The sequence below is a fragment of the Poecilia reticulata genome, chromosome 2 (genome assembly GCF_904066995.2).
Source record: "Poecilia reticulata chromosome 2, P_reticulata-male-v2, whole genome shotgun sequence".
Taxonomy (NCBI): domain Eukaryota; kingdom Metazoa; phylum Chordata; class Actinopteri; order Cyprinodontiformes; family Poeciliidae; genus Poecilia; species Poecilia reticulata.
The window spans coordinates 10191128-10218317 of NC_088831.1; the positions used below are offsets into that span (position 1 = coordinate 10191128).

Genomic DNA, 27190 nt, shown 5'->3' on the forward strand with positions numbered 1-27190 from the left:
AGCTGATGTAACGCAAACTATTTCTAATTAATGCTTTCAAAATAAAAGCTTTGTTTTTGCCCGATTTGGTCCCGTTGTAACATATTGTTAGAATTCTACTATTCACATTCAGCTCCGAAATCATCCCCACTTTTTCTGTTTTCTCCAATAATGTCTATATGTCTGCATATTAAAACCCTGCTTTGATTTTGACATTAATCAAATATGAAAACGGTTTTTTGAGCATAATTATGGACTTGTGTAAGGGATAACTTTTGTCGATGAGCACCTGTTTTTTTTCTCTTGTTTTTCAGATTTTTTTTCCCACATTTATTGTTGTACATGATTTGAAAAATATTTTGAGTACAATTTGTGGGTTCTTTTCTCACCTCTTGGTAAAGTTGTGCTGTTGCTTTCTTGACCTCATAAAGTCTCACACTTTATTTTGAAAGTCTGACTCGCTCTGCTTCCTGTTAGTTGTCTGATTTCAACATGCGCCTCTCCGCGGGGAAGCTGAGAGCGGAGCCACTTCTCCGGCTGTAGGAGCGCATCGCACCTCGGTTCATGACTGAAAATCTAATAGTTTAGATCTTTATTTTGTTGTGGTATGATCTGGGATTTTTGTCTCCTATCTTCGCGACTGTCATAAATCTGTTCTGGTGAGATTTATTAATTTTTTTCTTATCACTTGTTACTTTGAAACAAGCTTCTTGTCCAATAGAAAGTGTGTTTGGAGAGAATCTAATTATCTAATTATTATTGTTTTCAATATATATTCCCTTTGAAATCCAGTTGTTGGGTCGGAGTGAGTGTCATACCTGCTTATTGGATAAGTGAACGAAGGGAGTGAAGCTGCAAAACTAGGCCACACATCATATAATCCCCCCTCTGCTTTACTCTTGTCCTACTGACTCAACTGGTTAGCACTTTTAAACCTCGTAAAGTGACCAATTAAGACGTTTTGCATCTTGCATAAATACCTATGTGGCAGTATTAGATTCCTTGATTTATCCACCTGGAATACTTTGAAAAGCATCAACACTTTCTTAGAGACGCTCTGCCTCCATCCTGTCAGTTCAGGCGCTACTCAACCCTGACTTCCTGTCTACCTTGAGGTCTCTGAGGCCCACCTGCGCTGCATGTGTCTCTCATTAGACCTGTGAAGCAGACACTGATTAGTAAAAAATAAAAATAAAAATTGTTACGTAAGGCTAAATTGTGCAACAAAAACATCATCTCTTATTTCAAGGATTAATGAAACCAGTGAAAATAAATAACATCTTCCCTTGGTTTTCACTAGGAAAAGAATGCAGAAAAAAGAAATTTCCCCAGCTTTGCTCTTTAAAGTTCTTGAGGTATTGTGTTGGTTACAGAGCTGGATCTCTTATTGCATTTATAATGAAATAAAAAGATTCTTTTTTTTTTCAGTTACAACTAAATATCAGAAGTTGCATCCTAGATAGCGTTTGTGTTTGGATTCTTACCTGACTGTGGAGGTTATTTGTCCCTTCTCCATTTTGTGCCCTCATGTTGTACCTATTTAGTGCCATTTCATTCTTTTCTACTTTCAGGGTTTCCGCCAGTGTATTTTAAGCCTGGCGGGCCATCAGGCTTTCCTTGTGCCCCCACCAGGCTAAGCATTGCTTATTTATTTGCCAGGTGCAAAACTTCCAAAACTAGAAACTTCAAAATAGTATTGTGAAGTGGCAAACATAGCAATTTTGTACATCTCACATTAAGCACTTCAAATAACTGCGATTTTCCTAATGAAACTCAAATGTATGTTTTAATTTCCTTAAATAGTAAGAAGTTTTATTTTATGTGCTTTCGCATGACTCCTCAGAATTGCAGCTTGTTGCCTCTTTGTGCAAACAATTGATTTCTTCTTTTACATACACCTCCACTCTAACACACAGAGATTATTAGGCAGGATTTTCTTTCTATCCTTAGCATTGCTCCTCCTCTCTTCTCCTCAGCTTCCCTCCCACATCCTTCTGTCCAATTACCGGCTGCCATTTTACCTCCAGCCTTCCTACAGACTCCGTCTTGGTTTTCGATTTGAGCTGCAGGGAAAACTACACAACTAGATCTTCTCTTTAAAATTTTTTTTTAAAAATCACTTCAGTGGTACCAGTATTGGTCTTGACTTGACCAGTCAGTCTCTGCAAAGCCATCCGTAAATTTCAGTTCAGCTTTTCCACATCTCTTTGGACCATGTTTCCTGACTGTGTGAGTATGCTATTTATATATAACTGGTTACAGGTTGCTTTTAAGTTAAGCTAACCTAAACATTGGAAGAAAAAATAACTAAAAAAGCTAAATCTTAAATGTTTACTTATTATAATTACTAAGCATTAATCAGTTATTTTACTGATATATTGCTATTTTAATAGCATAAATGTCAGTTAACTAGTGCATAAAATCTCCTGCATGCAAAATGAATTATTACATCAGAGGTGGTTTGGTTCTGTAAAGTTTTTTTTTTTTTCACAAAGACGGTTAAAAGATTTGTCAATTACTTTGGGGGAAAAGTTTTATAAACATATTAAATACTGATAATGTTTATATTTTGCCTTCCTACAAACTTACAGGTCACTCTCTTGAATCTTTAGATGGTAAAATAATGAGAACGCAGCGTGAGCTAATTGGCTAAACCTGAATAGCCTGCTCCTGTTCACAAACTCCTTTCACCTGTTGGGACACTTTTAATCCTGAACCTCAGTTCAGGTCAATTATGATACTTTTTTTATTTACTGTGGTGATTTATTTTCATATTTACACTAAAAAAATGTATAATTTCAAGACAAAACATTTTAGCACCTACTATTTTTGTCATCTTTTTATGATGGCGGCAAAAGTAAGTAATGCAGAAATAGTTTTGGGATTTAAGTTAAAATCTAATAACTATTAGCTGTAATTTAGTTATTTAAGCACAGTTAAATGTTCAGTGGTGCTGTCTCCTCACAGGGAAAGGAAGCAGCAGATCTTATGATTGCTAAATTAGCTGGAGGATTAAGAAGCATGGTGTCACGTTGGGCTTGTCTGGAGCTCAGAGCAGTGATTTGGCTCTGAACCCAGGCCTTATTGGGCTTAAAATCCTGCTTAGCCTGCTGATTACATTCACCTTTAAACACCAGTTATTAAACATTATTCAGGCTAAATGTTGAATGCTACTCTGTAACGTTTGTACTGAATGCAAAGAGTGATATTAAACTGAAATTGCAATGTAGCTTCAAGCCACAAAGAGATATAGTTTAAGGTGTGAAATTTATCAATTGCTCAAGATAGTTACAATCCCATCACCATAAAACTAACTAGATTAGTTGGTCTTACAATTAAGTTTAACTTGTAATTTCATTGAATAGTTAATTTACATGATAAGACTAAAATTGTCAAAATAGAGTAAGCCATAGAGAGAATGTTTCACCATGAAAAAATAATAAAAATCAGTGCCAAAAGACATTTACATTAAATGTATAACAGCTAAACATTATCCTCAATAGATATAAATTATTGCAAGATTCTCCAGGCAATCATGCTGAGAAATCTGATTATTTTTCTGTTTTTTTTTCTGTCTGTCTGCATTAAATGCATAAACACTCAAAATGTACCTCAGTTTCAATCGGTTACGGCAGCAACTACCCGTATCCACTTTAATATGCTACTTTTAATAACATCAGGTAAAGGTTAGCCTTGATGCAAAAATGGGGAATAACCTTACAATATCTTCAATTTTTCTTTTCTTTAAAATTATTTGGGCATGTCAGACCTCAGAGTAAACAGCAAATTGGTGTTGGCCAAAAAAAGCCTATGGGTGCGTCTAAATAGCTTTGCTGTGAGCAAATCCACGCATGTGACACCAGGCTGTGTCAAGTTCTCCTATTAGTGGATGTTCTGACTCCTCAGGTTTAAGTCTTGTGACCTTGTGAGAATAATTAGAAAGTATGAGAACAGCCCTTCTGTCATTGTGGTTGATTTGCCAGTGTCTTTTGGTCAATGCTACGTGTTTTGATCACGTTCTGCAGGTATATCTGACATCAGACCATGCAGTCAGTCCAGACAGGGTTGTGGGACCCCCACCCCCTGTATAAACATGCCTCACCTCTGCCTGCGCCCCCTACTTCCAGTTCGCGCCACGCCCATGTGACCACAGCTGCCCCGGCCAAGCGGATAACTTTTTACAAAAGCGGCGACAGCCAGTTTGGGGGCGTCCGGATGGCCATCCACAAGCGCAGCTTCAAATGCTTTGATGCCCTGCTGGACGACCTTTCCCAAAAGGTTAGTGGGATGGGTCTGATGCCGGGATCTCTTTTAAAGCTGACTCTTCAGATGCACTTTTAAGTCTTTCCCTAAGCAGAAGTGTTAGCATTATTTATTCATTTGTGATCCGTTGCTTATATTTACCTATGTATAGGTGCCCCTCCCGTTTGGAGTGCGGACTGTGACCACTCCCCGAGGTACGCACACCATCAAACACCTGGAGCAGCTCCAAGATGGTGGCTGCTACCTCTGCTCTGACCGGCGCCAGGCTAAGCCCATTAACATGGACCTGGCCAGTAAACACCAAGGCATCTGGTACCATCACAGCCGGAGGCCTCAACGTCCCGAAGCATCCTCTGGGACTCCACCTGGCCACTTGAATTTGCCTTACAGGCAGAGGCGGATTCTGCTGGTGAAGAACAGCGAGCCGGGGATGAGGCGCAGCATTGTGCTGAGCAGGAGGTCCACCAGGAGTCTAAGAGCTTTCCTAGACGAAGTGTCAGAGGTTATGCAGTTTCATGTTCGCAAGCTGTACACTGCAGAAGGACGCAGGGTGAGGGTGAATTTTAACTCAGTATTTACTTACAAATGAGATAAAACTCATGAGATAAATCTCTCTCTGTATATTTGCCCCTAGATTGACAGTGTGCAAAGCTTGTTGACTTGTCCTGGTGTTCTGGTGTGCGTTGGCCGGGAAGCCTTCAGCCCTATGCTCATAAACTTCATAAGGAAGACTTCAGAGGAAAAGTTGCCTGGTCTGGGGAGCAAGTCTCCAGGTCTCGGTCCAAGGATTCCTGGTAACGGTGCCAGATCTCCTGGAGCACAAGCCATAAGGTCCCCACCTCATGGAGCTCAGTCCAGAGCCAGTGAATATGATGAAGGAAATGAAAGCAAGAAAAATGGTAAGTTGCTTTGGAAAAAATTTGAAGGCTTAGATATTGAAAGACAATTTCAGGAAAACTCTACTAGTTACGGATATTTTTCCCATCCCCTTAAGGTTTTAGTTTGTTTTTCAGTTGTGTTGTACAATTTGTATAATCTGTAGGCAATAGTTAAAGTATATGCCTAATATTTGTTGATGTAGATTCAACACATTTAAGGATTAATTTGAAAGCATCTTGCCTCCACTTACAGGTCAGAGAACATTCTTTTCATAGCTCGTTTTTCCTTTTCTTTACAGTTAACTTTGGTTTGGAAACAAAGAAGAGCATCATCCACCCTCGATCCGATTCTTCAAATCGGTCTGCTCGCTTCTCTTTGTCGTCTGAAAAATCGTATGGCGTCTTCTCCCAAGCAAGGCCAGCTATAACGAATGACGACATTGAAAAGCGTGTCCTTGTTAATAAAGACGGCAGCCTATCAGTAGAGATGAGGGTGCGTTTTCGCCTCCAAAATGAGGAGACCGTTCAGTGGTCCACACAGATTAAAAAATCGCCCTCTCTCTCCAATGATTGTTGCCCCCTGAGCCAAGCTCAACCGCATTACTTGCAGCAAGGCACATCAGAAAGCTGTTCTGACCCCGATTCAACATCCTATGAGGGTGTGGATTATTCCAGCCGGCCTCTGGAGCGTGTGTTGTTGGAGAACCAGTGCCAATGTTGCTATCAGAGACACGAACGGCAGTTTGATTTGTGGGAAAACCCCACGCACAAACACCCTCCTGCCCCACCCGTTCATTCATCAAGTCACGCTGTGATGAGACAAACACACTCGTCAAGCTCCTCCTCTTCATGCAATTCCAGAAGAGTGATTCGGTGTCGGGCACGGGTCTCCGGGTCTCCAGGTGGCTCTGGCTCAGAGCAGAGCCAGTTGGTCCAGAAAGAGATGTGTCTAACAGAGCAGGTGGAGGAAAGAGTAGAAGTGGCCCAAGACGGGGACACTCAAGTTGAGGTCTGCAAAGTTAGCCGATGCTGCAGTCGGACAGAGGTGGTTGCCATAGATACCAACATTCGACCACCCAGTGGAAAGTCAGTGGAGGGCGAGGTGATGATGGGGGAAGATGAAATCCGACCACTGTCTACAGTCAGCAGCTCTTCGCGTATTTTACAGTCATTGAAAGAAGACCAGGATGATGAAGAGGATGATCTGCCACCCAGCGCTTCCCAGTGCTCCCACAGAAATGAGCCATCCCCCACTCCTACCCCAGTAAATCACCTGGGTGAAGGTCCGTCAAGCAACATCTCCACCTGTTCAGTCCAGTCGCTCAAATGCCAGGAGCAGGAAGAAAATGCAGGAAGCAGGGCTTTGTCTTCAGCTTCATCCTGCCACTGTGGAGAAACTAACCCTCACTCAACAGCTGAACCAGATCAGACGGATCAAGTCCCCAGTTCAATGTCCCAGGAACCCAAGTACCAAGCATCAGAAGAAGAAGCGGCAGCTGCAATTGACAATGAAGTAATTAACAGGGGTCTTAGTGGCTTATCCCATAACACAGGACTTTCAGTAGCTTCTCAGAAATCATGGACATCCAATGTTTGCTCAAATTGTGGAGGCTGCAAATGTGCAAACAGCGCAATGTCAGCTCAGACTGGTTTGTCTGCTAAGTCCAAGTGCACAACCGAAGCTCTACTTCAGAACACTGCAGAACGAACAACCAGTTCCATGTCAAATAAATCCGGTGCCTCAGTCAAGTCCCATAAATCTGGCTGCTTGTCAGTTGCTAAAGAGGTGTCCCCGTCAAACAAAACAGTTGCAGAAGAAGGCGACACAGACAAAAGAGCTCAGAGTAGCCTCTCTATGAAGTCAAATGCATCTAACAAGTCTGGAAAGGCCGAAAGTGTCCTGTCGAATAAATCAGATAAATCCAAGGCTTCAGCAAGATCCAGCTCATCTTGTAAGCAATGTGGGAAAGCTCTAACTCCAGAAAACAAGGAGAAAGATGAACTGAATGGCGTAATAGAAACAAGGGAAGAATCAGGAGTGGAGGACAGATCGGCAAGTGCACTGTCAGCAACATCAAAACTGTCTGCCCATAGGTCCACTGAAGCTTTGGAAAAATCCACTTCCCCCAGGTCAGAAACTGGGGAGGATGCAGAAGAAATCGCAACCAGTCAAATGTCTGGAAGATTATCTGTTCATTCCACAAAATCCTGCAAGTGTAATGATAACAGCAAAGCACCGTCTCCAGCCTTAGAAATGGAAAACAATGCAGAAGAAATGCAGCCCAGGCCAGAAAGCATAATAGAAGATAATTTAGAAAACAGGTCAACCAGTCCCAGGTCTTGTAAATCAAATTCTTCTGCAAAATCACACAAGGCAGTTGAAAACAGATCCCCGAGTGCTAATTCACAAAGATCACACACCTCTGCTAAGTCCTCACAGTCAAAGAGGTCAAACCAACCAAAAAAGTTTCAGAATGACCCCAATCTTACTTTGACTGAGACAAACAAGGAGGAGACTGACATTGAACATCGTGAGGCTTTGGAGAGCGCCATGTCTGCAAAATCAAAATCTTCAGTCAAATCTGACGTTTCTAGTAAAAATCCCTCAGCTACAAATGCTGTCACCATCAAAACACCAGAAGGAGCTGATGAGGCAAAAGAAGGAGAACCTGATTCTGATGTTGCTTGTATCACATCACAAGCCGGTGACAACGAGGATGATTCTGCAATAAAAGGCACATATACTATAGACCCTGATGGCCAAACACTCTCACCAAAAAGAAAAGCTTCATCCCGCTCACATTCCCCCTCCTCCAGAGGTTCTCAATCCCCTGTGCTAAAGTTGTCACCAAGCTCCGGTGCTGGTGAGCAAAGAGGGCTCAGTTCGTTGTCTGTTCACTCTGAAACCTCTGGCAAAGTAAGCAGATCCAGGTGTCGCTGTGAAACAGCCTCACCCGTTGAAAAGGAAAATAAAGAAGAAGACAGAAATAGTGAGGGAGCTCAGTCTTGCTCCTCAAAAAGACAAAGGAAAGAATCAGGATGCACGGATCAATCTTTGAGTCGAAATGCATCAGGCTTGATATCTTTAGGGCTGCAAGAGGATCAGGAAACGGCTGAATCAGACTGTGGCAAATCTAGTGACTCTTTTTGCAATGGCGAGAGGAAAAGCCCTTCTCTCCACAATCCTCCAGTGGTTGATATCCCAACAATTGAAACACCCAGAGAAGGTGAAAAGGGTGATGAAGACGATGGGGAACAACCCACTGAAAGACCACCCAGTGCAACGACAGTCCAAAGCAACAGGTCTCATAAATCCTGTTGTAACTGTAGTGTCAAATCAGCAGCTCAGTCTAAGGGGAAAGCAGAAAGCGTGAAATCTGCTGCAACAACAAATGCTCGCAAAATGGACACCCCAAAGAGCAGGAGCTCATCTGCAATGTCAGGCACACAAGTTTGTGGGAAATCCCCTTCTGATGCGACTTCTAATGTTCTTACAAGTACTGATGCTGACAACCAGAAAACCAGTAGACCAGGAAGTAAGACCAAAGGAGAAGAAGACAAGACAAGTGTCCTCTCCCAAAGTCCCTGTGGTCCTAGGCCTGAGTCAACAGCTTCGGTGCAGTCAGAGACAAAAAGAACTTCAGAGGAGAGGAATGTGGCTTTGGGGTCAGTCAAATCTGGAGATCACAAATCCCCCAAAGGAAGTGAGTGTGGAAGTACCAAAATTTCCAGTTCCAAGCAAAAAGAAACCCCTTCCAAATCAACAAGTCCTTGTTCCTTACACAGCCCCAGACCGGCCAGTAAAGTCAAACCAGGTAGCGGAAGCACCTTGTCTCACTCTCTGTCTGCTGCCGACCTACTGAAGGAAACCTTGGCTGCTGCTCGCCAGCAAGACTGCCAATCAAAAGCCAGTAAAACCAGTGAGAAGGCCCACAGCGAGAAGAGTGGGAGGTCTCAGAGGAGCAGAAGTCGAAAGGATCGGGAAGACGTGGTGGAAGTGACGCCTGAGTGTTTGCCCAACGCATCTCCCAATGAAGTTGTTAGCGACTGGCTACGGAGCATCCCTGCTAATACTAGCATGCTCACACTGGATAATGACTTAAATGATGAAGAAACTGAGGAGGGGGCAAAGGAAATGGAGGAGACACCAACAGAAGAGGTAGGAACAGGGGAGATGAGTCCGGAAGACGAGAAGGTGGAATTGGAGGAAAAAATAGAGCCACAAGAGGAGGAAAAGAAGGATGAAGCCGAAGGTGATGGAGTCGGTCCAACTTTAGGCAATACAGCGGAGATTTCTTCTCGTTCCAGGAATTGGCATTCATCTGCCGCAGTGATGAAAGTCCTCCTGAGCTCGTCTCTGGGTCGATGTCGGAGCATGCCTGAGGTAAGACAGAACCTCTGACAAGACATGAAACTTTACCAAAGAAAAGCACAAATAAAATTGGATCCCAAGTAATGCTTTGGGGCATTCTGACCATTTAATATCGCTAATAACGAAGCAGCTATCAAGATAATGTTGCTAGGTTTTCAGGATGAAATGTACAATAGAAGAATAAACGTTGAACATTTACAAACAACACCCAGAAACACAAAGAGAGGTGAGCATATTTGTTGGCACCTCAGGTAAAGATTGTGGGTGGGAGATTAAGTTTTTTTTTTAGCTGTTCAGTCAAATCTAGTCTCAGACTTGATCCTGGAATGTTCTTTTAATGTTTTTTTTTTTAACCTACTTCCTGCTGTCAGGCAGGTTATATTTAGGTCATTTCTTGGTTCCATAGGTGGTTTATTAATAAAAATATCATTTGAAAGCTGCTTTTCTTCAACAATCTTTGTCTGAGATTAGAATTTGTTTGTCAAAAAAGCTTTTACTCACTCTCATTTAAGTAATGTGCCCATAACTTCAGTATGTACCCATTTACCGCCCTCTGTAGGTGTCTCCAGTTTACGGCCGCAGACTGAGCACATCAGCCAGGGGGCTTTTGGACTGCTTGGCCCAGCTGCAGCTCATTGAGCCTGCAGTTAGCAGTCATGAACAGAAGGACCGCAAGCAGCAGTATGACGAGATTATGGCCATTCTTCAGTCCCTGTGGCTCACCGAGCCACACAGCATCAACATCAAGGACACTAAAGACGGCGGCACAGACCAGGTGACTCCACCGAGGTCCTCATCTGGAGTGGGAATGAGCAGTGGCTCGGGCGGATCAGGTGGAGAGAAAAGCAATGGGAACCGAGGAGAAGATGAACCACCCAGGAAAGAAACCGAATCGCTGCAGGAGGAAGAGGCGGCGGAGAAGGTTGTTGAAGAGAACGATGGAAATGCAGCAGCCGAACAAGTCGAAGCAGAGACAGAAGTTGAGGAAACAAACCAAACAGACACAGCTGAGGAAGTGATGAAGAGTGATGAGCAAAGTACTCTTCCTCCTGATAGCTCAAAAGCCACTGACAACCCTTCGTTATCGCAAATGAGCTCTCCCAACGACAGCTCCAAGTCCCCCACAGACAACGAAAGAGACACGCAGGAGGAATCCAGCTCAGGGACTCCTCCCTCTGCTCCTCGGCCACCCTTATCCAAACGACTATCCCAAGACCCCGATCCGGTTTGGGTTCTTCACCTCCTGAAGAAGCTGGAAAAGCAGTTTATGAGCCACTACATTGAGGCCATGGAGGAGTTTAAAGTCCGCTGGGACCTGGACGACAGCCTCATCCTGGACACCATGATCTCCGAGCTGAGGGAGGAGGTGAGCCGCCGCATCCAGAGCAGCATCCAGCAGGAGATGAGGAAGATCCAGAGCCGAGCCGGGAAAGTGGGGAGGTCGCCTCGGCCACCGCAGCTAGCGAACATGTCAAGGGATTCTACCATGACAGAGAGGAGGCGCCGTATCCTGAAGGTAAATATGCCACAGATGTGACACAAAGAAGTCACTGGACATGATGTTAGGGTTTTATTAGTCTGTATACTCCAGTTAATGATTAATCGATTGCTAAATAAGTTGACGATTATTTAAATCATCAGTTAGTCATGATTAATTGTTTCAGCCCAACGTGGATGTTGAGTTTCTGCAGTCTATTTCTGCTTCTCTCTCCCATCCAAACACCTAAAAAGGACGTCCTGATTTGAGTCGTAGGGCATCCAGCTAACAAGTAGAAGAAGGTTCTCAAGTCCAACAAGATCAAAATTGAACTTTTTGGCCTATATGCAGAAGGTTTATGTGACAATAACACTTATTCAAGGCCCTGTAAAAACTCAGTGTTCAATTTCTGTTTCAGGTGATGAAGAACCAGTCAGTGAAAACCGCAGAGTCTCTCACTGATGAGGAAATGGTGGCTGATTTCAGTGACCAGCGAAGCGACGACGAGTACTGCCCCTGCGAAGCTTGTGTCCGCAAGAAAATGGCCGCCCGGCCTTTCAAGAAGAATCCATTGGCGGCTGAAGCTCCTGTGATGATGGAGTTTGACCTCCTTAAGATCCTTCAGCTCAAGAAAAGCCCATTGCCTCCTTCTTCTGTGCCGAAACCTGCTGAGGAGGAACGGGCAGCTGCAGACGAAGAAGGAAGGAATCTAGAGGTAGTCGAAGAAGAAGAGGAGGAAGAAACCAAAGAGGATATAAAAGCTGATGTTGTGTTAGAGGAGACAATACCAGAAGAAGACGAGGAGGAAGAGCAGGAAAAAGATGAGGAGAGTAGAGATAGAGAACAGGAAAGAGAGGAGAATAGTGCTGAAGATGAGGAGCTGGAAACAGATGAGCAACAAGAGGCATCAGAAAATGCAGAGGAGGATGATGAAGGACTGTGCACTTGTCAGTCTGAGAGCAACAAAGAAGAAGAGGGCGAAGCGGGGGAAACGAGCAACTGCACAGATGAAGGAGAGACAGGAACGGGAGAAGAGGAGGAGGAGGAGGAGGAGGAAGAAGAGAGCGATAGAGAGACGGTGAAGGAGGCAACAACAGGCGACAAGGAGGCGGAATCGGAGGATGATACATCAGCGACTAATGGAGAGCCGACACCAGCGGAGGAGATGATGCGGGGAAACGTCGGCGCATCTGCAGAGGAGGAAGACGAAGGCACAGGAGAGGAAGAGGAAAAACAGGAAGAGAGTGAGGAGCAGGAAAGAGAGGCTTCTGAGGAGGAGAGAGCTTCACCGCAGGTAAGATTGCTAGACAAAAATCCGCCTGAGAAAATTGTCCGTAGGTTCCTAGTTAAAGTCTAATTTAGTGCAGAAGTGTGAAAAAGTATTTGCCCAGTTGTGAACACTGAGTTGAAGCTCATGCTACAAAATTTCAGAAAAAAAGAGAAAAAGCTACAGATGTTATGATGGTGTTCATTTTATGCACCGTTGTGAAAATCTGCATGAGGCATTGGTCTCGTTTACCGAATAGGAACTCTATTTTAAACCAGAGCTAAGTCTCTGAACATGACCCTGGGTTAAAATCTGACCTACTGCAGCCTCACAGCTAATGCTAAGCCTGTGGGAAAAGCTAATCTCGGCATCCAATTAGGCAGCCTGAACAAATCTGTTTTGTTTTGCAGGCACTCTGAGTCTCTGCTGTAACTGTCGGTCAGACAAAAAACTGGTAGTTTTTCACTATGATATTAAAGCACAACGAGTCTAACGTCTTTAATTCATCTCTTATGTCATGAAATCAGTGCTGTTTACAATGACTGATTATTAATTTTCTGATCTTTTTTAACCCTCAGAGCCAAGGTGTGATTCCCGCTGCATGCGTGACGGAGGGCGAAGAGGCAGACGTCGAAGACTCTGATGACAGCAAGGGTCACGGCGACGCCAGCGCTGACGAATCAGCACCGGAGGAGGCCGCCGGCTCCGGGGAAGAGGAAGCAAAAAGCAGCAGAGAAGATGGACAGGAAGATGCAGTGGAGGAGTTTAGACCTGAGCAAGAAAGTGAGGAGGAGGCAGCGGCCAAAGGCAAAAACGAGGACGGGACTCTGCTCCACCAGTTCACCAGAACCTCGGTGGAGTCCCAACCTGGATCGATGGAAGACGTGGACATGGATTTACCTTCAAACTCTAAAGTGGTCGACATAAATGGCCATAAAACCAAAGAGTGAGGAGACTCTTCCAGGAACTGCACTCAGACATTTGGTTTAAGACTCTCTTGAACACTTGAAGCACTTTAACTTCTCCAGATTTAACATAGACGTTGTCATCGTGACTTGCTGACGTTTTCACATGTTATCATGTTACAACCTCAAACTTCAATCTGTTTTATTGGAGTATGATACAATAGATCATAATTAAATCAGTTCAAATGAAAATTAAATCAGTTAAAATCTATTTCACTTAGAAAAATATTGTCTGGATTATTGTGGATTAAATGCAGATTATTCAAACCAGATTATACATAAATTTCCCCAAATTCCTCCAACATTGAATTTTACACGTTTTTTAAGAGACATATTTCTACTAAGTATTGACCGAATGGGATAAACAAATTCATGCCACACTTTTCTAATATTTTTGTAGATAAATATGGACAACTGTACATTCTTCTCCTTCACACAATAATCCCAAGAAAATACATTGAAGTTTGTGGCTGTAACATGACAAAATGTGAAAAAGCTTAAGAAGTATTAAGATTTTGTTTTTTTGCAGCACACTGATTGTAGAAACCTGAAACTTGAACTTGAAGAACTTTTACTGAAACCATATAACTTCTTATATTTGTTTCAAAGTTAATCACAAGTATTGAGAAACATGTTGAAATATTTATGGATATTTGACTTAGGTTTTGTTGACCAGAGGTTGAACATAAATCAAATCATAGCCAATCATATTTGAAGTACCTCAGATGTTTTGTGTTTTTTCTTTTAGTGAAGCTCGACAGAACCACTTCCTGCTGGTTCATTTCTTTTTCTTTTGTTTGTTTCATGAAGTACATGCTGTATTCCCAGGGGTTTGGACAGCCAGCTTGCTTTTAGGCAGATCATCTCCAAGCTATTACTTAACTACCTAAATCTGTACCCTGCTGGCAAGTCAGCTGCTTAAATCTGCAAAAAACTCTGTGATGTAAGTTGATTACCTAAAAGAAATTTGGATCTTGAGAATGATCTTCTCTGCTTTCTCAACAATTTGCTGCTTTGTTTGACGAAAGCCTCTTATTTCTGGTCTGATTAGGTGAGAGGGGGTGTGTGCCTACGCTGCTACTGGTTCTAATGTGTGTCCATTAATCTGGGTCATCACTAATAAAACTAAACATTGTGTACTTGGAGCTCACCAATAAACAGTACAACTGTAGTCGTAACGACCTCAATAAAAATGAATAAACAAATGGTCGTTTTCACATTCGTATCTTCAGATTTTATTGATGCTAAGCAGTTTTTAAACATTTTGTATTTCTGTTGAACTGGGATATTCACACTGCAATGAACATATTTCTTCCGTTTTTGCATTTTACGTCAAAGATCAAACAAATTTGAATGTCAGAGACGACCAGGATAAACACACAAGGCAGTTTTCAAGAGATTATTGAATTTATTAAGAAAAAATAGCCCCAGTAAAATCATTAGTTAAATGTGAGAATCTTTTTTTTATTTACTTAAATTCGTCACAGCCTACCGGGGCTGACTGCCAACATACCTGTACAATAATTGCATCACAAATGTCAACATTATCATCAGCTCTTGTATTTTAGTGCTTGTGCTAATATTTTAGAGAACTCCTATTTTTTTTTTAGAGAGAAGAAACATATTCAACTAAAATTCAGTCTTTTAATTGTTATGGATTGCATGTATGACATTAATGCTTGATCGTATTTGGTCACGTTATTGTTTCTATACCCTATTAGAGTTAGCATTTAGCATTTTTGTACAGTTAAACTAATCAGATATGATGAAAAAAAGGGAAAATTTGGAAAATCCCAGAATTTTTAGTATGCTAAGCTGTAGATTTTAAGGATTTCACATACTAAGCATAAAATCACAAGTTCAGCAGTTATGATTTCCTCATAATCCTGAGTGATTAATATTTTTCACTGCTAACATATCATGTGGCAGAGCTTTCTGATCAACACCTGAGTTGCTTTTGCTCTGTTCCTTCCTGTAGTGTTTGACTCTGTGCTTCCAAAGCTGCTCAAACATTTCAAGATACACACACACACACACACACGCACACGTCACACTAATCCAGTATCTGTGATTGTGTCTGTGTCCAGTCACAGAGGGTCACAGGATTGGGATTGACTTACATCAGCAGTGAAACATCACCAAAGTGTTAACTTTGAGATTTGAGATGTCGTATTTAAAAAAAAGTACTTTGTGCAAGATGTATTTTTTTAAATTTGGGGGGGGGGGATATACATTTTTCACTCATAAGGACATTATTTTGCTGATTTTTGACTCATCCTTCAGATTTCTAAAAGACACCTGAAATATTTTAGGTTCATAACGTCAACCTCCTTGACAAAACCCTTTAACCCCAAAGCATAATGCTTCCTCCACCATGTTTGGCTGTATGTATAGTGTTCAAATATCAGTTTGTGATCAGGTGTCTTTAGTGCTTAAATGCAGAAATGCATTGTTAGTGACTGAGTTTTAGTGATTTTTGTGCCTTTGGGTTTCATTTAGCAGCAGAGTTCATGGTCATATGATCATTGTGACCTTATGATGACTTCAAACACGCCTCCACTGCCTTTCTGACGATTGGCTGCTGCTCCAAGCGAGACTCCGCCTCCTTTATAGAGCAGCCAGTCAGCAGGCAGACTAAAGCCAATGGGACGACCTGAACAACAGACACGGACAGACGTTGATTCATTTCTACATCTGACTGCTTCCATTTGGATCTCAACGCTGCCGTACCTTCTTGGCCTTCCCGGCGGTGTGTGTGTGTGTTTCCAGGCTGCAGGTCGCTATGTCTTCACTGAGCTTGTCCACTTGATAAATGGCCTTCAGCAGGGCTTCCTCGCACTCTGACTCCGAATGACCGGACAGCTTCTAAAAATCAAACAGTTTTAGTCGATTTTATTTTATTGTCAGAACAGATTCAGACAATAAATTAAGATAAAATATGAAGGAATCCACCATGGCGATCCTGACCTGCATTAAACGTGCGGCTCTGCGGTAGAGCTTGCTGTTGGTGACTTGCAGGTCAATCATGTAGTTCTTAAACACTTTTCCCTTGAAGATGTGAGCGCCGGTGCTCACCGCATTCAAAAGCAGCTTAGTGGACAACTCCCGCTGCCGAGAAGAGAAAACAACTCATCCGATTTCTCAATCACAAATTGAGAAATCGGATGAGAAATCACAAATTGAGAAATCACAAATCACTAAGGGAGTTTTCTCATTCAACTGGCAAATGTTCCCTGTAAAGGAGGCTGCAGATAAGGAGACGTACCAAGTGTTGCAATCGTTCAGGTGTTTCTTGGGGCCATGTGAAGATAATGGTGGATGAACACAGTTTATTTATGTCATCCTACAATAAAAAGAGGATACAGTTGATAGACTTTATATAGATTCCTTTTAAAAAAACTTTTTCACGTTACCATAGATTTAAAAGAAACAGTTACTTGTTTTGCAGCGGCGTCTCCAGCAGTCTGGTGATAAGCAGCATGAATGTTCGATGTCTTTTCTCTCACTCTGCGCGCCAGCTTTGCCACCTCGTCGATGTCATCTGTGAGGAGAGGCTGTCAGGACACACGCCGACTCAGTTCAGAGACAACCCGAACGCGAGGGCGCGCTCGTCTCACCAGAGTCAGAGTAGAGGAGCAGAACGGTGTCGTCGTCCGTGAGACGGGGCAGGACGCCATCCAGAAAGTCATCATGAGAGATGCTGAACTCAGGACCCTGAGGAAAGAGATGCTCGGGATAATTGGACTTTTTTGTTACACCATCCCCCGTAATGAAACACAATTCACTTTTAGTAGAACAGGGACCTTAAATGTACAGCCAGAATAGACTCGTTTTTCTCTAAGTATCTCAATGCTCTGGTGCGGACCAGTCAAAGTTTAACTAAATATTCAATTGAGAATCATTGAAAGCACCCAATAATTTCAGATTCAGCTCTAAATGCTTGCAACTCTTATTACATCCCAACAAATTATACCAAAGTTTGAAGTTATAGTGTGAGAACATGTAGCTTAAATGCCGTTCAGTCAGTTGTTTCCGCTTCAAAGTTACGTCAAATCTCTCTATTATGAAGGCGATGCATTGTTAAAACCAAAACTGTTTGATGTGTTAATTGCTAATTAATTCTTTTTATTGGCCTCTGTTTTGCTCAAACTGAAGATAATTGGCCAGCAGCCTCCACATACCATCAAAGTCAAATCGCCCTCATTGTTGCCGAGTTCTTTGTAGCCTCCGCTGACAAAACCCCGAATGTCTTCATGGTCTAACAGACGCACAAATGGACACATTTACAAAATGTCAAATATTTTTTAACATATTTTTCCGAATAGTCTCACCTGCCCCGAATGTGGGCTTACATTCACTGGCGTCAATAAGGCCCAGCAAACCCAGGGAGCCCCAGCCCAGGTAACACACCTGCCTCCCACACTGCAAACTGAAACACACAAAGTGAGCAAGAGCAGACATTTTTGTTGAGATTATTTGATTGATTTAACATTCATACCTGCGTCCAGCGGCCTCCATCAGAGCAGCTATCTCCTGTGAATGCGAGTATGTAAAGTCTAGAGCTTTTTCATAAGATCTCATATGCTGCAGAATCAAACTGTGTGGAAAAGACAGAGCGACAAAATACCAGTAAGCATTTTACATTCACTATACCCACACATCTTGGACTTTTATTTCATTTTAATTGCACAAAGCAACCTCTAGAGGTCAGCAGCACCTTACCAAACACAAAGCGCTTCTTTGAAACCACAGCCTAGAAAAACTAAATCACTTCCTGCTATTTTATTTGCTTCTGTTTCATAAAGTGTGTTGGCAGAGACTTAAAAGAGAGCTGAGCTTTACTAATGTGTAAAACTTGTCCTTGTTTCTCAGGTGGACGGCTTAATGGAGACGACCGTAAGCTGTTGCCTCCAAACACAAAGAAGCACTTAGAGAGCGGCGGGCTGCTCCTCTGGGTGCAGAGAAGACAGACGACTCAAGGCGCCGTGAAGTCACATCAGGGCGACTGGCTGGTGACAGGAAAACTACAGCCATTAAATGGTTGTTTATTTGACTCCTTCAGTGCTTTAAAAGTGAAACATGAACGATTGTTTTTATTGCTGTGGCTGAAGCAATGAAAACTCATTTTCGTTTTGGGCCAAATCAAGATTCTGAATGCTCTTAAAGGGCCGGTTGTGCCAGAATGTACTGATGAAACCCGTTTACAAAACTGCTGAAATATCAATGAGTTGTTAAAATTAAACGTTATTGAACCTCTTTTCAGTCCCTCCAGGATTTCGTGATTCTTTGTGTGATTTTTTTTTGCAGTAAAAATCAAATTGTTTGTGGCACTAATTTGAAACTAAAATAGCAGCTGCACATAAAATCCTTTGGACCGCTCCTCCGAGTCCCCATTGTGCGTACTTGAATGTGACGGGCGTTCTTGAGAAGCTGGCAGAGAAGACGACCTCCAGGAGGATCTTGGTGGCGCTGCCTCCCTTCATCCTGGAGGAGCCGCTGATGGCTTCCGGCTGAGCGGACGCAAGCGTTCACACACAGAAATCTGAGTCACTGCTGGGACAGTTTAGAGCCTTGACACAAATGCAACCTGAGCAGCTAGTGGAAGAATGGGATGAAGCGTACCCCGAGTGCCGGGTTGATGAGGAAAGCCTTTTGCGTTTTGGCAAGCTCTTCCATCCTGGTCACCACACTGTGAAACGTTAGCGTGCAGCCAGGTATGGGCTCATTCCTACACAGAGAAACGTTCATTTCCAGTTAAACGTAAATCAGTAGATGTATTTATACATTTAGATTGATAGGGATGCTCACCTGGCCTGGTGTGCAGGATTAAATCCAAGCAGTACAGGTGTGTAAACATCAGGATGCCGGAGGCAGAAATCCAACTGACCGGCCACAAACGGAGCCTGCAGGGAAATAATCAACAATTACAAACAATTTATTCCTATTCGTGGACCTGCTGACATGCAAATCCAACTCACAGATAATCCACAGGAGACGCCGACGAACAAGACTCTTTTCTTCCCCTCAGAAACCTGCAGAGAACCAGAGGAAGAGATGCGTTCGCACGCCTGACACACACGTAAACACGTGATGGTGCTGACCTTTTTCAGACGCAGCGCGCCCAATGTGGGGTCATCCTCTGGAGCCTCTTGAGAGGAAAACAGAGCTCTAAGGAAAATGGAGAGTAGAGTGTGAAAAAATTAGACTAATTTTTCTGGGTTTTCTTTTACAGTAATCCGGCAGTAATTGAACCGAGGACAGGAGTCCAACTCAGGACTTTTACTTGCAAAATAAACAACTAAATATTTAACAAAATAAGCAAAGCTGGCAGATTTATGTAGATAAGCAAAGAGTGAATCATTGCAGATTTGAAACAAAGACGGGTTTTGCAAGTTTGCCAGATTTAAGAAAGAAAAAAAGACAGCAAACCATATACTTTTTCTAGATTTTTGACTGTCTTTTTAGCAAAAAAAACCCCCCCAAAAACTGGATTTTGCTCATTCTTGCTTTATTTTGCCATGTTTATGAAATTAGCATGCCCAAGTCTGCATTTTAGTAAAAGTCACTGGTTGATTTTGGTCCTTATTACTAAGAAATTCAATTTAATTTAATTCAATGAAAAGTAAAAAAAAAAAAAAAACTGTTTGAATACCGTCTTCCATTTTAAGATAATAGCTGTTTATTTTTTGTGAAAAGCCATTTAAAAACAACCATATTTTAAATGTGGATCTGCAAATCAAACAAACGATTCTTGAACTGTGATCAAGGGCCGCCCAAAATCGTTCCAAGGGCCACAAATTGCCCTCGGGCCACACTTTGGGCACCCCTTTGCGTATGACCTCTGAAAATGAGGAAAACTGAATCTCACCTGTCTCCTCCTGCAATGACATACGAATAGACGGGGACGTAATTCAGCCGCTGCAGCTCTCTGTTAAATCCTGACTAACGACACAAACACGACTTTTAAAATACCAAATATAGCTCAAGTATAGTTTTTCAAATGATGAAATCTTTTACCGCCATGAAGAATGCAAGTCGACCAGAAGTGCCACAACCACTCAGAACGACGAGGCTGTCCTGTGGATCCTGTTAAACATTTAAAAAACACTAAAAGTATTTAATCTTAGCCTCGTTAGCCAGTTAGCGACCTTACATCCCCCAAACCGGATGATACCTTAAGAATAAGCCGCACCCTCTCAGCCACCTCCATTAAGGTTTTCACCATTTCCTCGCTCAAAAGTTTCTGGAGAGAAATTTCAGTTTCATTACTTTCATTATTTTTCCACCAACCAGTTGAGCTCCTGTACCTGATATTGTGTTTGGGACTTTTCCAGAAACATCTCGGCGTCGCAGGCCTGTAGCATCTTCACGATGCTGGAGGCTGGAGCTCTGTCTATGTGGCGCGTTAGCGGGTTGGACTTCTCCGACACAGGAAGGGTCGGCTCATAATCTGCAGACTGAAACAGAAATTACGCTTTAAGGCTTGTTCAGACTAATAAGGTCATAAAAAGTTACAACTAAGTCTCATGGAGAATTTCTTTATATTATTTTCGCTCATTTTCAGCTTTTCAGCTGAGCTACGTAGCTACTTAAAAATAAACAGACTCCTCCAAACTATCTGAATACAACTGCTTTCTTCTGGGTTTTTTTTTTTTTTTTTTAGTTTCACTTTCAATTTTGTCTTTCTTTCACTTTGAAAGGCTGCAGCTCACAGTACTTTCCCAATCTTGTATATTTGCTTTTAATAAACCGCTAAAATTCGCTTTTCACAACAGGCAAAAGCCAACATTGGATAAATTTGTCTTTGCAACGTAGCTATAAAATCCTAAAGCTACCCAAAGCTAACAAACTTCCTCTTTTACCCCACCAAACACTCGCTATTTCCTTTTCCTTTACATTTCTGTCAGCGTTAACACGGTGTCAGACTTTAGAAAGTAAATCGATACTTTAGACTTACTTCCCAATTGTGGATTGTAGAAAACGTATCAATTCTGTCTGGTTTTGCCACAGCAGCCATGTCTGTCCTTTTTCTGCTAAAATCATAAAAAACTACCAGTTTCAGTTTGTTTAGAGGCAGGACTTAAAGTGAAAGTCACTTCTGTCTGAGGTAACAAGGTTCACTAATGGACCTTTGAGACACAGGAGAAAAGTAACACACACACATTAACAGAAAGACTTAGAGTAGCGGTTCTCAACGTGGGCGGTACCCCTGCTGTCCTCAACGTGTTCAGAGGACAGCAGGGGGCGCTGGCGGACATTTTTTACAAAAGGGGCTGGGATGCCTTTGGGAGGCGTTTGGTCGAAGGTAAACTTTACACCTTAAATGCACAACAATGCCAGTTTAGACTTTGAGCAACTTGGTAAAACTGTATTGTGTAACATTAAATCATGCTTGACTGCAACTGTATCGATGGCAGCTCTTCTTCTTCTTCTTCTATTCAGTGTTTGTTAGCTTCTGTTAGCTTCTTGGCGCAGCTCCGTTCTCCTGCTACTGGTAGCTAAAATCACGATATCCTCACTGTGTATCCCTATGAAAAATGAACCCATTTAAATAAAGAAATTTAAAAATCCCTCCATGGGTGATACCAGGATAGAGAACATTCATTTTATAGCGTTAACACCGGTGCTGTAAGTGGTCCAGTATGAAACGGGGGTGATAGATCAACACAGCACTTTAAAATTTCAATAATCAGAATGCATAAATTGTTTCCATTGTTTTAAAAGGTTTATATCAGTCTGCCTTTTCCCCATCGATGCGCTTCCCGACCGCCCTGCACCTTAGGGGCTAAAAAAAAAAAAAGACTTTCACATTGCGCAAAACTCTGAAACAGGAGAAGCGAGACATAAAACGGAGCGACGGAGACATAATACGGAGCGACGAACTAGATGTGAATTATGGCATAAAAACAGAGAATCCGACGCTGAACAGTGAAAAAATCAACACATGATGTGAAACACATGACGATGTGATGAGTGAAGATTATTCGTCTTATATTATTCGTCTTATAATGGATAAATTATTAAATAAATCTAGCAACAGGAAATTAACTAAAGTGGACATAGCAATAAACCAAGAGAAGATAATAATAATCAAATGAAACTAAATGGAAATGAATGAAGAACAAAATGCAAGAATAAACTAAGAAACTAAAGTAAATACAGAGGAATAAACTGGTATGGCAAGAATAAACAGACACTATTTCCAGATAAAAAGGTAAAATAATATTGTTGAAGTGCCATGGGTTTGTTGAGACCACATCTAGTACTGAGAATAAATATATCTTACAGACCATAACAGTAAAGAACTGATCACTTATTTATGTTTTTAATTAGATTTGATATATTTATTTCTTCAATATTATTTTTCATGTCAGTGTTAATGTCATGTTCAATTTGACTCATTAGGATTTGATTAAGAACCAAATTTGTTCTTTGTAATTTCTGTCCAGTAAAACTATTAATCTATAAATTAATAGACAGGTCTATATAAAGATATAATCCATGTTTCTGTCTCATATTTGTATGGCATTAAAAGGATCTGGAACTTTAGTTTTTCCACTGAAAGCTCTGGTTTGCACAATAAATGCCATGTGGGTGAAGTTTTATGGATGATACTCTGATGTCCCATTCTCCTGAAGGCAGCACAGAGCTGCACCACCAGAAACTGACAGAAACACTGAAGAGAAGAAGAGCTATGATTAATGTACAGTTCTGTCCATGTTTTAATGTTGCAGAGCTCTGTCGTTTGGCAAATAGATCAACTGGCATGTTGTACATCTTTTATCTGGTTATTTTGTGTAATATTTAACAACTAGAAAATGGCACAAAATAAGAATATTTTTTCCACTCTGTTAGGCCTACTAATTTTAACTTGAATGTTCATTGCATTTTTCGTAGACGCCTGTGAATGGTCAATGCAAAGTAGCCTGCAAATTCTTTAGTGGGGGGCGGAGATGGACCTGGATAAAGGCTAGGGTGGCGCTGGCCCAAAAAAGGTTGAGAAACACTGAGCTAGAGTCTTTTTGTAACATGGAAAAGATTACAGTTAGAGTTTAAGGTAGTGAAAATTTAATTTAAGCACTGAAATTTTAGGGGGGGCATCACTCTTTGTGTGTTTAGAGTGAAGAATAAAGTCAGGACTGGCTGAGTCACTTAAAAAAAATTTTATTATCGCTTCCAGTCAGAAAAAAACTACTGTAATCTTAAATATGCTAGGTTTTGGGATTAACTGTAAGGTTTCTTTTCATGAAATCCACTTCATGTGATTCAAGTTTTTCACAACTACAAAGTATAAACTACAAAAAATTAAAAAAACATGCCAGAACTAAAAAGTCAAAACCAGGCTTGAATGATGATTATTACACAGTGAGGAGGATTGGGAAGGTAAGAATAAAATCTCTAAAGTTCATACATTTTGCAACAAAAGCTGAATTTATTTTGAATCTTTCCACATATCGTTTCCAGGGACGTCTGTGCATATAAAAAAAATAAATAAAAAATTCTTGACTGCAGGAGCAGCTCAGATCCAACCGATTCCCAGGCAGAGAGAAAATATTTACACCACAGCAGATTGTGGAGTCTGATACATTTCATCACTCCCCCGAACTCCCACCACCGTCTCTCAGAGCTGCCGGCTAATCGCTGACAACGACACGACAACGACGTTTGAGTTTTTTTCCATTTCTCCTTCCAACCAGAAAGAAAAGACCAACAATTTTTTATTTATTTTATTTTTTTGCTTCACGCTCCACAATGTGCGTCATCTTTTCAATAAACACGACTCCTCAGGAGGCCTATGGCTCCATGGTGATGATTAACATTATTACCCATTACTAGCCGACGCTGATTATTAATGATATCTGACATCTGAAGAACACTTTGGTGTTAACCTTTCTGAGTCAAGCCGACAGCAGAGCTGTGCATGTGGGTTGTGTGATAAACCAGTCAGGACTTTTTCACCGTTATTGTCTGTTCTTTGCAACAAGTTTAAATACTTAAAGACGGTTTCAAAATATGTTTTAAATCTGTAAAAAAGGGCATTTTTTTAAAAGGATTCAGGAGTTTTGAAGTTTAAAATAACTTTAAGGACATGATATAAAACTAAATACATTGAAATGTGTCCAGTTTAACCAGATCCAAGTAAATTGTTCCCAGAAATTTCATTGTTCTTCATGGCTCTTGACCCAGGGTGGCATTAAGCTGAGGTTGGCTGGCATCAGCACTCACGGATAAACACTGAATTTTACTTAAGTTTTCCAATCTTTCAAGTGACTTTACTTTGACTGGACCATTCTAACACATGAATATGCTTTCATCTGAACTATTTCATTGCAGAGTTGAGCCTCCAACGTTTTTAGGTTTGCATTCCACATTCTGAACCTTTATTATGGATTTTAATTATCTGTCATAATTGAATCACAGTGATAACTTAAACCAGACCTCGCTCTCTTTCTTCTTCTTCTGCATCCCTACGTTCCGCCTGCCTCGTTTCATTCCTCAGAAACTGAACACAGCGTTCCCCCTAAATGATGCAGCAGCAGCAGAGAACAATGTCTGAACTGATGCATAATAGAGACACAGCCGCTCCAGCAGAGGGGTCTTTCTCTTTGCGCCTCCACCAGTGAACACAATTCACTTTCTTACAATGTAGTTTGTTCTTTCTGCTTCTCAACAAGATTAATTTAAAATCCATGTAATGCCTTTTTTTTTTGTAAAGCCATCCATCAATAAGTAAGGCTCTCTCCTCTTGCTGCCTCTTGGATAATCTTTGTGACCTTAGCAATTCATGCATACTGGAAAAATCTCTTCTGAATTATCTTAAAACCCAAAAAATTGTTATAAATCATCCCAACAATACATCCATTCTGTCCACTGAGGAAAAAAGATCAGATTTTAGGTATTAAGTGATATTCTAAATGTTCAGAAACTCACAACAGCTCTTCTCACCATGTGTGAATACTTAAACTTTCATGTGCAAGTAATATTTTAAGATTCAGCATTCAATCATTTAAATCACCCACACTTTCAAAAATGCTGACAAACATATGCATCTGGAAAAATGTGGGTGAAACGGCCAAATCACCTTAAAGTACACATGATCCGTCCACCATCTTGGATTAAAATATGGCCACCAAATATCTGTTGGTACGTGAGCATTTAGGGTGACAAGATATACTTTAAATATCTGGACAAGTAGAGTTATTATCAGCCAAAGTGTTTTACATAATACATTTTTTTTATGTTTTCTGAGGGTATTTGCAACGGTTTTTGTGAAAAACTGGGTTACAATATCACAATACAAACATATAAGCTACCTTTAGAAACAGCCTCTTTACCAGTTTTAATTCTTCCTAATTATCCCCTTCACTGATTTGTTTATTATTTTAGCACAAGTCCAAGAAACTTCACATCTTTCCAGCGACTTTACAGCTAAAATAAACAAACAGTCTGGATCTGCATCTCATCTGCACCTGGTGTTATTTAGTGGTTTGACTGCATTATATTTTCATTGTTAACTGGATCTGAATATTTTTTTCCCCCACTGCTTTCATAGTCATTTTTTCCAGGCTGGAAGCTGCCAGCGTTCTCCCCTGCCGTCAGCCCTACTGCGCTTGCATTAGCTTCAACAGAGTGAGCCTTAGCTACATACATAACAAGCCAGTTCACTCTTATTATCCGTCCTGCTTTTCCAGCAAAGTTGTGCATCATTAGTGCGTCTGTAGCTGCTCAGCTGTCACATGTGCAGCTTCTGGCTTTTTCACTTGTCAGTAAACTTCAGTAGACATTACTCTGCTTATATGACAAGTCCTAAAGATGGAAAACAGTTCTTAATCGGAGGTTCTATCTTGCAATGTGAGGTTAACTGATTTCACTGCTGCAGAACTAAATAATCACAGCACTGGATCTCAAGCCCTCTGGCGTTTTTACCAATTCATTTGCAGAAATATTGTGTAGTGGAGGGTGGGATTGCAGCTGCAACAAGCCTGCCTTTTCTTTACACACGTTTTTTTTTATAGGGGATACAGAAAAGTGGTTCAAAAATCAGGCAGGAAAATTTATCAACTCGCATAAAATCAAATGAAACATCTCAGTTATGCTTTAGTCTAAATGTCAGGGGCAGAAAATCCCAAGCTACACGAGCTAACAGCTGTACTCCTTCTCCCATGTCCTTCAGCCTTCCAGCTGTGGTTGTCATGACAACAGGGGCTAATCTCCAGCAGACGGCGAAAAAGTGCAAGGGATTGCATGAAAACGAGCTCCTGATTTTAAAGAAACATGAGTAAATCTTTCCAACAGGCATTTTGGTTTTCTTTCATTATTAATACTTAATTCCCCTCACCAGCCCTTTATTTTCCCTTAAGGAAAACCTTGATTTATGCTGTTTACCTTCCATTTTTTTATCCTGAGTCTGTCCATGCAAAACCTAAATGTCTGCTTTCTTTTCATCCCGTAACCATGTCCTCATTCTCAATCCTGCCACCCTTCTTCTCAGCACACTCAGTTTCCCTCTAAATCCAAAAGCCTCTGATTCCTAGCTGCTCTGCAGGAAACATCAAAGTATGTCATGGATGATTAGGGTGTGGATTACCGAGGAGTACAGCGATTATAACCTGGAGTATGGGAACATACCTGGAGCAGAATGTTCTCCATACGTCTTGCTGTTGATTACATTCTGTTCCCATTCAGTGCAAAAAGTCGCCATGTACAGATGTGCGCATGGGGTTAAAGTTGTTCCATCCAGCAGGGGGCGGAGTGAGAGCGTGTGAGTGAGGGAAAGTGAACAGTAGGGGGGAAACCGGAGCTGCAGAGGGGCTGGAGCTGCGGAAAGCAGAGGAGCGGACAGTGGAGGCAGCCGATACCGGGAACCTGCAGGCTGAACGGGGGCGGCGTGAGAAGCAGGACTCGGTTCCGGGTTATTGGACAAAACCAAAGTCTGGTGTCCGGTGGACTGTCACGCACACACGTCGCCTTCATTCACGCGCGCGCGTC

At 41.7% G+C, this 27190-nt stretch overlaps 2 protein-coding genes across 5 annotated transcripts; one reads left to right on the forward strand and one right to left on the reverse strand.

The window, feature by feature from the left end:
- rp1l1a (rp1 like 1a) lies at positions 1-14418 on the forward strand. 2 transcript variants are annotated; one of them, XM_008428410.3, is made up of 8 exons: positions 1-638; positions 4005-4257; positions 4394-4792; positions 4877-5141; positions 5420-9504; positions 10052-11008; positions 11388-12263; positions 12815-14418. In XM_008428410.3, the coding sequence occupies exons 2-8, from the start codon at positions 4024-4026 to the stop codon at positions 13184-13186; spliced, it is 7188 nt and encodes a 2395-aa protein (XP_008426632.2). In that variant the 5' UTR covers positions 1-638; positions 4005-4023; the 3' UTR covers positions 13187-14418. The 2 variants fall into 2 exon arrangements, with proteins under 2 accessions (XP_008426632.2, XP_008426623.2); XM_008428401.3 differs by lacking the exon at positions 1-638 and adding an exon at positions 1174-2208.
- Positions 14413-26943, reverse strand: gckr (glucokinase (hexokinase 4) regulator). Of its 3 annotated transcripts, none has more exons than XM_008428370.3 (19): positions 26831-26943; positions 20509-20658; positions 20376-20444; positions 20219-20287; positions 20070-20143; positions 19303-19369; positions 19180-19233; positions 19010-19104; positions 18824-18929; positions 18605-18711; positions 17700-17798; positions 17533-17630; positions 17383-17459; positions 16819-16915; positions 16639-16742; positions 16467-16544; positions 16169-16309; positions 15932-16066; positions 14413-15854 (listed from the first exon to the last, which is right to left on the reverse strand). In XM_008428370.3, exons 1-19 carry the CDS (start codon positions 26849-26851, stop codon positions 15735-15737), a joined length of 1761 nt encoding a protein of 586 aa, XP_008426592.2. In that variant the 5' UTR covers positions 26852-26943; the 3' UTR covers positions 14413-15734. The 3 variants fall into 3 exon arrangements, with proteins under 3 accessions (XP_008426592.2, XP_017157177.2, XP_008426583.2); XM_017301688.2 differs by lacking the exon at positions 26831-26943 and adding an exon at positions 21159-21385 and having other exon boundaries at positions 17554-17630; XM_008428361.3 differs by lacking the exon at positions 26831-26943 and adding an exon at positions 21159-21383.
- Positions 26944-27190: the final 247 nt, after the last annotated feature.